Source organism: Trichinella spiralis (assembly GCF_000181795.1).
Source record: "Trichinella spiralis strain ISS 195 chromosome Unknown Scfld4, whole genome shotgun sequence".
NCBI lineage: Eukaryota > Metazoa > Nematoda > Enoplea > Trichinellida > Trichinellidae > Trichinella > Trichinella spiralis.
In genome coordinates this window covers 11,224,732-11,237,212 of record NW_003526943.1, presented here as the reverse complement: position 1 = coordinate 11,237,212, position 12,481 = coordinate 11,224,732, and the positions used below count along the sequence as shown (strand labels likewise).

General features: G+C 32.5%; 1 protein-coding gene and 1 non-coding gene across 2 annotated transcripts; both read right to left on the bottom strand.

The window, feature by feature from the left end:
• Window positions 1-5: 5 nt before the first annotated feature.
• Window positions 6-12,182, bottom strand: Tsp_06541 (Receptor family ligand binding domain protein). The gene is made up of 16 exons (XM_003378513.1): window positions 12,014-12,182; window positions 10,850-10,993; window positions 10,663-10,785; window positions 10,335-10,489; window positions 10,005-10,274; window positions 9,713-9,953; window positions 9,143-9,332; window positions 6,944-8,417; window positions 5,069-6,604; window positions 4,841-4,997; window positions 3,632-4,677; window positions 3,229-3,579; window positions 1,118-3,029; window positions 939-1,063; window positions 248-859; window positions 6-179 (listed from the first exon to the last, which is right to left on the bottom strand). Exons 1-16 carry the CDS (start codon window positions 12,180-12,182, stop codon window positions 6-8), a joined length of 8,679 nt encoding a protein of 2,892 aa, XP_003378561.1.
• Tsp_06540 lies at window positions 8,571-8,643 on the bottom strand. The gene has a single exon. It is a non-coding gene; the product is annotated as a tRNA-Met (tRNA).
• Window positions 12,183-12,481: the final 299 nt, after the last annotated feature.

The following is a 12,481-nucleotide window of genomic DNA, read 5'->3' as shown; positions in this document are numbered from 1 at the left end:
AAGCATCAGTTGACCATTGTTGTAGCGGAAAATTCTGAACTGCCGTCGTAAGCCATCACGTTGAAGTATCTTTTCGTCTTAGGCACGGTTGAATAAGTTGAATAAGATTGATCTGAATCAAATGTGCCAAGTTTTGATTTTGAAAAATTTACACCATACGGTACCAGCGCCGGGTCAGGCTACAAAGATAGAATAAACATTTTTATTAAGCATCCGGTGTAAAATACAGTATGGACTTTTGAAGTACCTGGAGCGATGCCTCATTTCTGATCATATTTACATTGTAACTACGTCTCGACTGTGTCGAAGTATTTTTGTTATCACGAAGACGCAAACCGACAAACAGCACGCTAGCATTGATCAAAATTCCTAAATAAAAAAAAAGAGAAATTATCATCATCATTTGAATACAATTCAATATGCATGCATGTTTTTTACCCATTGCAATTACAGGATCACTAAGTTGAAATATTTCCATTGTTGATGTGATATTCCAAAATAGCCAAATGATTATTGTCAACATACATGTGACGGCAATACCGCAGCTGCTTTTATTATATTTCGACATATTTGTAGTGGTGGTGGTCATTGCGGTGATCATTGTGGCCAAGATGATTAAAATCGGGTAAGCCATGGAAAAGGTGAGGGACAGTTCAAACGTGGCCAAACTTCCCACCGGTGCACATTTAGCTTGTTTGAACAAGACCGGTATTTTGGTACTTTTGCTCACAATCATCCACTGTAGAACACCGATTGCATGAACAAATACAACTGCTAAAATGACCATGATGCAATTTCGCTTTTTCCAACAATACGCTTGCTTTTTTCCATTTTCCGGAAACAAACGCATCTGAACAACCTGAAAATTCATATAAATACATATCTGTGTATTTTTTTCCTGTCTCAAAATGTTTATAATAAAAAACTCTTTCACGTACTTTCACTGAAAGTGGTGCAAAAACTAATGTCCATGCAAATCCGGTCGCATATAATCGAATTGTACACACGATATCGGATAATTGCCAAGTAAAGGCTAGCGTTACAGCGTACAGATTGAACAGGCCTGAATAGAATTGATGAGTTTAAATTGAAATTTAAAAAAGGAAAAAAAACATACCAAAAAGAGTCAAATGATTGAACATGTCATTGGCTGCATGATCTGTAACAACGAGCACAATTGACGTTATAATACAAACTGTCATGCCGAGTCCAGCCAGAGAAATTGCAATTACAATCCATATTTCATTCATTCTGTTGGTTTCTTCTAAACTGGAAACAGCAAAATCGAATCTTTTCCAACAATCTTCTTCTACAGAAGATGTCTTGCATATAATATCTTTAGAAGAAGAAGAAGAAAAAGATGCTGATGATGAAGTTGGTTTTCCATTGATGCTCAAAGTGAAAGTCTGCTTCCACAAAGCTACAGATTCTGCAAGTAGTTGATTTTTGTCCATGTAAATTTTTTTCAAAACTATTTTACAATTTTCCAGTGTTTTGTGATTGCTGAATTCATTTCCAACAACAATTTGATTCCAACGTGAAGATTTTAAATATTTCAATAAATTACTTCGATTTCCATTTTTCAAACAATTCACCAGCCTGGTGGGTTGTGCTGCTGTTGAAACTTGTGCACAATCATTGTCCACATACTTTTTGTATCCATCAACCGCAACGTTCATAAGAAACCAAACAGACATATCGCTTTCTAGATTCTTCGACAAAGCAGTCGAATTGATTCGCTCATTTTCAGTACAGTTTTTGTGGAAATGAAAATTTCCCACTATTGCACTGTTTGACAATTTGCATGTGAACATCTGCTGCCAATATTCTTCAAACCAATACTGTGGAATAGGATGATAATTGTTCAGTTGTTTCGAAAGTAAAAATTCAGACGTATCCGCATCATTTTCGATCAACAATTCAATGCTCAACCATGTTACCACATTTGAATGTTGTTGTTCAACTTGTTCGATTGGACTAGCAGTTGTGAAAATCCGTTCCAAACCATATCCTAAAACAATTGTCTGACCAATGTTGTATGGTTGTTGAACAACTGCACGCCTAAATGCAGAAATGAATGTCGACGACATGAAAAGCACAAAAACAGCTGTTGGACGATTGGAAAGTCCATTCAAAATGGCATTAAGCTCACGATAATTATTCACAGGTATTTTTGTAATTACATTATTGAAGTTGTTACTTTCTAAACAGTAAATGAATTTTTCCATAATGCTAGAATGTAGCTTGTTTGACTGCTCGAACAGCACCACCAGTGGGGTAATAAATTTCAAGCGATGAATCACTGAACAAGCAATTTCAGCGTACCAATTGAGATCAAATTTGAATTGCAAATTCCATTCATTTTTTGACATTTCTAATTTTGGATCAATTGTGAATAGAGGTATTTGAAAATTTTTCATCAATTCTGCCAGTTCATTTGAATTCGAATACCCAGCATCCAAAACAGCTAATATTTGCACGGATCGATTGTTAGTCGACAAGTGGTAAATCCAACTGAATGCAAGATCACTTTTGGCGTTGCACGTATCTATAATTATCAAACCGATTTGGTCATGCTTTGGCAGTTGCTTGTTCAATTTTTCCACTGAATGCATGAATGCTAAAGCTTGTCGAAATCCTCCAAAAATATCCAATGGACCACATGAAAATAGCTCTTCGCTTGGAAAATGGACAGGAACCAACGCAATTGCATATATTCCATTTGGTGAAGGAACAATCCAGTGTAACTTTGATTCAGAATAATGCAAATTTAGAGCAGGCAAGTGAATCTTTTCTGTCGTGACATCCAGTTGTGCAGGCGTTGTACTTTTCCCAAATTCATTCTTACAATGAACACTAGGACAAGTCGACAATTGTACTGGAGATGGACATCTTGAACACTGTGGACACAGTGTTGCGTTTGTGCATTTTGAAGTCAACTTTTGCAAATAAAGCATCGGCTCATAGTTTTGGAATGGTGAATTGCCACGTTGCTTAGTATCGAACACATCATTTTCTATTCGACCAATCTGTAAAAGTTGTTTACCATGTTGTTAATATTTTTTAGCACATTGTATTCATATTCTATATCATTCTGATATGTTTAAATAATTTTAAAATATGGCCAAAGTTTTCCCACTTTTATGACGATTAATAAAAAATATTGTGAATACAATCTAGAGAATTACGATAAAATTAAAATATATAACAGTGCCAAATGTTGCTTACTTCTATCCACTGAACAATATCCAAATCCATAACTAGCAAGCTGATTGATACCCGTTGAGTAGCTAAGCCATCTTTACCAAATGTAACCATCTGTCCAGATTCGTCAACAAACTTTGATGTAGCTACGTTTTCTCGAAAAGCATTTCGAAAAGAATGATGCATGATTAAATTATTGCAATTTTTTGATGCAATCATTCCTGAACCACAAAGTTGTTGTTTAGTTTCGTAGACCGCATGTCCTGCAGAGTATGCTGCATTGGCCAAATAGAGTAGTTTTTCATCTTGTCGTTCAGGCCAATCATCAGTTGCCAACAATTCTTTCCACCAAATATCATTGGAAACATTGAGATGCTAAAATTATACGATCGTTTTATTATTATTATTATTATTATCTATTGCTCACTTTTAAAGCTTTCCAGTACTGATGGAATTCGTCCAGTTCTACAGCAGTTGGATGAACAACTACAAATCCAGCAGCAACTGATTCGTAACGAAAAAATGCTTGCTTGTAATTAGCGTCAAGAGCGGTAATGAAGGTAAATTGATTTGTCGAAAATTGTCCAGATGCCACCAAACGTTCCATCCGGTCCAAAAAACAACGCAGTTTATTCATGCTTAAGCCAAGAACTACACCGCGCAGGCCATTCAGTTTAATCTTCTTCAACTGATCAAATAATTCCGTCATTTCACCACACGACTGTTTATTATGACTTGGATATAATATGTATTCAGAACAAATCCCATTATCATTTGCAAGGCTGCTGAAAATTTGTCTTCTTCTCAAGCTGTTTTTATTATTTGAATAAATGTACGCAACATAGTGCCATTTTGTTTTAGCTAAAAATTTCACCAGGCCATTCACCATAGACTGTTCTATCAAACCAGTACTGAATAGCATACTGTTTGCACTGTATGCGAAACTTGAATCCCAGTTGAAAGTTAAAATTCCATTACTGGTCAACAAATCAACGGTAGCTTCATGGGATGCATCCTCTTGATTGTACGGGACTAAAATTGCTGCAATCACCTGTTCAGAAAAATTGCCTTGAATACAACTATTCAATTGCATATCGCCGTTTATCAAATAGGATAGTTGTTTTATTGTATGCGCTTGATCTGAGCATGAATCTAGTGCAATTATTCCCAAATTGATGCCATTTTGTGCCAACAAATAATAATTCAGCCGTTCCAAACTCCACTGAATCGCTTTCCATCGTTGGTACTGATTTGATGAAAAAGCACCGCATGTCAACTTCTTCTGCTCACGGTTGTGAATTGGAATTACTGCCATTAGATAAATGTTGCTCGTTGATTTTATGCATACAAAAGATTTTGACTCTTCTATTTGTTCATTTGTCTTTTTCTCAACATTTTCAGCTTCTTCTTCAGAAATACTTAATATCTCTTCAACATGATCAGAACTTTCTGTGTGAACTTCCAATGCAGGGCCTATATAGTGATATAAGTATAATCGCAACTTGAAAAATTATTTGTTTTGAAATGTTAAAATACCAAAAAAAATAGTTAACCATATTCTGCGATTAAAAATTAAAAAATAAATTTCTGTAATTTTTTTGAATGGAGTTTCAAAATTTTTGAAAAAAAAACTTACTAAATTTTCTCAGGTAAGAATTTAACAGTTTATCCATTGATTTCCAACACTGCTTGCATTGATGTATATCTAAGCATTGTGAAGTAAAAACTAGTTGATTTTTTACTTCAGTTCCAATTCTATTGAGGGTAAGCTTTTCATTTTCATATACTGCTATCTGAAAAATAGAAGAGCAAATAATTAATGCATATAAAACATGTATACAATCACAAAATTCAAAAAAGTTACCGGTTGTAACAAAGGTGTTTCATTTGAACCGAGAATTAATGTTGTACTGATAATTAATTTTTCATTCACTTGTCTTGTTTCATCTATTCGAATTTTTCGGCTAATATCATCTACTGCAGGGAAAGTTTCTTTTTGAAGTATATGGAGTAATTCACTTCCAAAATTAGGAAGTTCTTTCAACTCTTTGCATATTATAGTCTGATTTTTACATATTGTTGAACCAAGTTTGCGGACACCCGCTACTAATGCAGACAACGCATTTACAGCAGAAAGTACTTGATCTGCATTCAACATGGCGTAATCACTTACATCAGGCAGTCGATCATTGCATTCTGTAGTACAGTTGAATTTGTTTTTCACAAAATCAGACCACAAATAATTTCCATCATTGTTATCATATCTGAGCTGCAATAAATGATTCATAAAGTCTTTTGGAAGATCAGCTTGCCTTTTTAATAAAATTGAACTATTCAACAGCACTGGAAAGTGATTGGAATTCCATGCATTAATTTCATTTTGAAATGAAATTATGAAAAATGTCAAACCATGACTTTGCTTTTCTAATGCTCGTTCGAAGGCAATCAGTTTTTGAAATTCCAGCACAACAAGTACAACAGTAGCGCCTGCATTTCTAACACTTTCCAAATTGTCTATATGTGTATTCAGTGATTGAGTAGAGTCAACTTGACTAATGTAAGCCATACAAACGTTGAAATTATTTGCTTTCAAGCGAAATTTATCTGTAAATGTAACTGCTATTTCATCATTGGAATACAATATGCTGATAAAATTAATTTGAAATTGTTCCAGAAATTGAAGAGCCGCACTGATGTAGGAGTTTAAATTGCCTGAAAAATGCAGCGTCATTGAATTTTGATTTTGCACATTGTTCCTGATGTCCGCATTGATTATGGATGCTTCGGATAGAATTTCAGAAGCTACACTTGCAGGACCAGCAGAATAACCATTGATAAATCCTACCACCAAATCTTCTGTGTAATTTAGTCCAAATTTTTCTCCAAAAAATTGCCGTGGATTAATAAGAAAACTGTTCAACAATATATTGGTCTTTGAAACTGAAGAACAAGTGTTGAAAATAATAAATTGTATATCCATGTTGTAGAGTATGTGAATTTTTTTTCTAGCCCAAAGCAATGCTTCTAATGCGTAAACAGCATCCTCATTCTTCACCTTATTGTAATCCACATGTCCACAATTAGCGCTTCCCGTCAAAGGCAGTAGCACTCCAATCAGAACACTTTCACCAGTCGACAGTGGGGGTATATTCATAACAGTGCTTTCAAAAAAAACATGCATTTCTTTGATATTTTCAGATTGTAATAAATAGTCTGATATATCAGTAACGGGAAGTACAGTTGTCAATAATTCCTCGCTCTTTCGTACTGTACTTTGTTCGATGTACTGATTTTCTGAACTTCCATTCAAACAGTAGCTTGATGCTTGATTAGACAGATTTTTAAATAATGAAAAGTCCATAATTTCAAACTTTTTTGAATTAAAATAAAATGTGCCAATCTAAAACAAAATCAAGATCACTTTAAAAATTAAACTAGTTGTACTGTTAATTAAAACATTCGACAATTATTTCACTTTTTAATATTTACATTAATTTACAACAAAAATAGCATAATTTCCTTTCTCTTCAAAACTGCACACGATTTATAATGTATTAATTGAAAAAAATTCTTTTAATATTAAATTGAAAACAATTTTCTGTTCATTTATTGGGAATGAATTAAATAAGTATACTGTTAAGAATTTCTCACTCTTTTATTAATTTATTTTAAATATCTGATCACCTTTATTTAAATGTGTAGATTTATTTATACATTTATGAAAATATTTTCATCTTACCTGTTGAAATTTTTCATTGTTCAGCTGACTTTGAAAATATATCCCAATTTTTGTAGGCAAGACAAACATATCATTTTCACTAATTTTTTCATAATGCTTCGTAACATAATTTAACATTTTGTTCTCTTTCAGATTCAGGAAAGATTGCAAAAATTGTGAACATTTGCTGCCGGTGGCAAAACCATCAAAGCAGTTATTTTTCACCACATGATGCAAAGTTGCTACAAGCATGTCTACAGATGCAAGTAAACGATTCGTCTTGATCGAATGCCGAAGAGCCAATTTTTTTAAATACAATAACGTCTCATTTTTGCAAGATGCAACAATAGCATTGTGTTCATTTTTCTCATTTTGTTTCCCACAGTTTAGATTATTTTCAATATGTTCTCGAATCCAGATATTTTTTGAATTGAATATCCCATCGACTGCTTCATTAATAATATGATCTTGTAAGGAATAATTAGCATCATTGTCAGTGTGAAGAAAAATGATCATGTTGCCTTCAAGGTGTGAAAAGTTGCGTAATTTTTCGAATGTCCAATTACGATCCAAAACGATCAAATAAATATGATTGCTCGAAGTTGCAGATTGATTGGCAGTTTTCAAAAATTCCAAAAGTTCCGCTTCTTCTAAAAACAGCACAACAACGGACAAATTTGCATTTCTTTCAATCCAATTCATCGCTGAAATACCGTCAAAATTGCTACCAAAATTTGTAAGCAAAGTTTTGAAATTTCCAATTGAATTGTTCATCGCCATGCTTTCAATCACGCTGACAGAAGGTGCGTATTTTCTTGCAACAATAAATTGCTTGTAATGACAAGGGAACTGTTGGATCACATTGAAAACTGCATCTGCAATATTTTGAAAATTGGTCCCAAAATTGATAATGTTCGGTGCTATTCCAGGAACAACATTCTTCCCATACATTACAATTGGTAGGGAGGGTAAAGTCAATGATAAAAGATGAGAAATTTCAGCTGATTCTAAACCATCAGCTTGAATTAAAGCTCCAATAAACAATGGCTGATTGGAAATAGATGAATCATTTTCTGTTTTGGAAAAAATAATTTCTTCCATATTAGTAAGACAAGTGCCAATTTGTTGAGCAGCAAAAATTGCATTGGAACAACTGTCCACTACTATACTGCCAATTTTAAGATCAGGCAGTAATTTTTTATTCAGTGAAGAAAGCGCATGGTTGAAAAATACAATATCTGCTAAGCTGTCCTCTACATTCACTTGCCCACAGTAATCAAAATATGATCCTTTTTCTTGTATACCAATTATTGCAATCATATATAAGTCACCAGGAATAATATGGCAAGCTTTCCGCTTCTGAAACGTCATACATCGACGAGATTTATCATTTGTTGTCATAGAGTGCTTTTTTTCCAAGTCTATTTTCCCAAAATTATCATAATATAAAGGAGCAGATAATTGAAGAAGACGATTGTTGTGAAAACAATCATATCTGAATATCTATGAACAGTAATATAAAATTGTAGTAATTGGAATTACACATTTTGAAATGAAATTATTATTAATTATTTTAATTAATAAAGAACAGTTGATTTAAACTGAATTAAATCAAAATAAAACAGTGCGTTAAAAGTGGAAAAAGTTATGCCTCGGGAGGGGATCGAACCCTCGACCTTGAGATTATGAGACTCACGCGCTACCTACTGCGCTACCGGGGCTTGTTACTAGGTAACAAATTTATACTTATAAATATTCCCACAATTAATCAACTTTTTGATCATAAAATTATTAATTAATTTAAATGACACATATTCATTATTTATAAACTTCAAACAACTGTTTTTAAATAATTTAGAATTGTGAAAAACAGATTTTTCAAATAACAGATTATAATTGGTCAGTTGGTCTTTTAAATCTTTATAATTTTTGTTTAATTTCAAATGACATACTTGTTTGAGTAGCAGGTTTGCTTGTTCGTCACTTTGAACTTGAAATACAGCAACTTGGCTTTTCGGTTTTCGATGACTAACTTGACGGGAAATGAAACTTGGTGGAGAACGATTTTCTTTTTGATAAGAAAATTCAACGTGTTTAATAAAACGGATAAAATCCTGCATAAATATTGCATTCAATTAATTAAAATTATGAAATTTCTTTTTTATTTATAATTAAACAAGAAAAAATGCTATAGTTACTTGATTATCCATTTGAACTAACTGTGGGCATAAACCTGGTCGTCCTCGGCATTTTGCCATCCAAGCGCCTTTCAGTGCTATAGCATAGGTGAAAATTGCATCAACGACGTGAACCGCTGAAGGAGTTAAAAATAATTCAGAATCAGTGTGGTTTATTGCTGATTTTTTATTCTTGCAAATTCCAAATCGATAAAACGCCGGATTTGTGTCATCTGAAATAATATTACAAATTTCAAAAAAATATACACTTAGTTTCACATGTATTGACATATTTGCTTTTTGGAAACAAATTTTAATATAACAAAGTTGTTGTTATATTCTCTTCTATTTACAGGAAAAGTATTAATGAAATATATTCTAATCAAATGTATAATATCGTTAAAATTTAAAATATTAAATATCAAAATATTCAATTTCATTAATTGATTTGACACAAAATAATTTAAAATCAAATTATTTCGTCTCTGTAAGTTTTCCGTAATTAAAAAAAGCAGAATAAAAAGCTTAAAAGATATTGCATAAAGCCATTTTAATTTATTATTGTTGTATATAATTTTATTAATAAAAAAATATTTTTTAATATTTGAATTACCTTCTAATCGACATTTATGACGATGTTGATAAAATTCTTTATACCAGAATTTAGAATGTTCCTTTGGATCAGTTTCAGTCCAGTGTGACAAAAATTCTGGAACCCTGTATGGATTTTCGTCAGAAATTGCAATCACACCTTTGCTAAGGTCAAAAATATCGACAAAAGATCCGTCAAATCCATCTGACATTATCCATTTCATGCGGCGGCTGTCGGCGATCAGCTCTTCCTCAAAAGCTGCCTAAACACAAAGCATTAAATTTTAATTGAAAAATGTTCGCAAAAAATTAACCTGCAAAAATTGAAGAGCAACTGGTCTGGACATGAACAAAATTATTAAATATGAATCTTCTTTTTTGGATAATATTTTCTCTAATATTAATTTAATATTTGCATTTGAATTCGTTCCATGAGAAAATTGCTCCGTTCCCAAAATGCATATTGATTGTTGCTGAGCGGATATATTCGTCAACAGCGTTTTCCCTTCATTGCCATAATCAGTATTTTCATAAATTAGCCACAAATGTTTCCATTCCATTGCTTCCGCTGTTTTCAGTATAGCCTAGAAAATTGTGTATAAATTATGATAATTTTGTTTGTTCTTTAATAAAATATTAAATACCTGGACTATTGTATCTATATCAGGTTGAACGGTAAATACTTGCTTTTGCTTCAGCATATTTGATCTGGAACCAAGTCCAATAACAGATTTTTTGTACTGATGAAAAAAATCAACCAAGTGATGCATCGTAGAGTCATCTGCTTTGACAATCACGCCTGAAAAAAAGTTAATTTTTCTTTTCAATAATTGCCCATTAATTGGTAATTATTAAATAAGTATTGCTGTTGCAAATTACTTTTCAGGGTAATAAAATAAATATTATCTTCTTCATGACAGCGTTGTGTTTATTAAATATGTAAAAATGTCTTTAAAAATTCTGTCAACTTACCTAAACTTATTCGTGTATCATTGAAAGTACATTTGTGCTTTGGAGATTGCAAATCTGAAAATGCTTCCGCTGAAAGTCGAATTGCTCGACTAGCAATTCCGCAAGTATCTAACACTTGCAATCCTGCGAAAATTAAAATTAAATCATTAAACTGTATGATTGTTTTAAAAAACATATATCTTAATACCTAGTTCAATTCCAGGAATAAATGAGTCTGAAACTGGCAACCCAAACACGGTTCCTGAGGCTTGATTTAAAATCTTTATTACCCATTGAGCAATTTCTTCAATTTGAAGTCCTTCTTCAGAAACTGTACCGCATGATGGTCCATCTGAAAATTTTGTTTTATATCATCTGAAGTTTTTGAAATATTTTCTAGAATATTTAAAAAAAAATTTTTTTTATTTATTTCAAAAATGAAAAATAAATAAAGATTCTGACAGAAAATCAATTATTTAATTTTTTTTCCGAATTTTATCTTTTTCGAGTGAAAAGTTGTTCTTCATACATGAAGACAATTTTACTGATGTCAGACTGGATGGAACTTACCCTTTGGTGGGAAAAGCGTTGTTTGACCAGCTATGGTAAATAGTGACTTTAGCACCATAAACCCAAATTGCCTCAGTTATCTACCAATTACAGAAATAAGAGGATCAGTGCATGAGGAAGTGACACCGTTCAAACTTTCTAGTTTTCTTAAACCTGACTGCATAAAGTCCATTCCCATTGTAATAATGAAAAAAAGATTTGACGTTTAAAATCAGTTTCCATAATAAACAATAATCAACAGCATTATTATTGAAAATAACTATTTATTATAAATAAACAATGGTTGTTTTCTCATTTTATTTATATTTGTGCAATGCCACACCCATTCAAAGAATTAATAAATAAAACAACAAAAAAACCGATCGTGAAAATATAATAAAAAGTATCAAAGCTAATCAAATGTGCTTTTAAATCTATGCACCGGTTTTCTTGCATGCGTTATTCATAAATTAAAGCATAAATATTACATAAATTTGCATGAATGGAATTACTGTAAAACAATTGTCATTGTATTTAAAACGTTTTTGCCAATTCTAATATTTTAGTTCAAACATATTTGCATAATTAAGATAACATGCGGATGAAAGTGAATTTTTTAAATTTGAGCTTATTTTCCAATAGTGCATTTGTTGTTTGCATAAAAATATCAACTGCCTCTGCATTTTTGCAAATGCATGTTGCTGCAAATGATTTGAAATGGGATCTTTCAACGCTTTTCGCTTAGCTTTTCTAGATATGCATATGTGTCGCTTTTTCATTTTTAACTTATAAATGTATAAAAGTTAGCATGCACAAAACGCACCATGGTTGTGTAAAGTTCGTCGAACATCCAGTATTAATGTAATGATTGCAGCTGCAGTTTTTTCTGCCGGTAGTTGATCAGAGGCACATTGTTCCAAGGCAATATTGCCACCAAAAACTGCACCGTAAGTGAAAAATAAAACAATCAGAGAACAGTTCACGTTGACCATTTGAAACGAAACTAAAATATACGGTAAAGTTTCTCCCTGTATCGTTTTCTCAGCTAACGTTTCAGACGGTTCTCCAAATGCCAGTGCTACTGGCCAGGGCAAATATTTATTCAAACAGCAGAGTGAGGATTAAGTCAACATGTGACCATGTGGTTATTTGGAAATAGTTCAAGAAGGAACTTGCGGACGTTTCGTCGTTGGCCTGTTTGGCTGTTGGGCGTGGGAATTGAGCTTATTAAATGGAATACATATATATTCCAATTATTACCAAAACAACATTTCTTTCTACATGTTTCGAC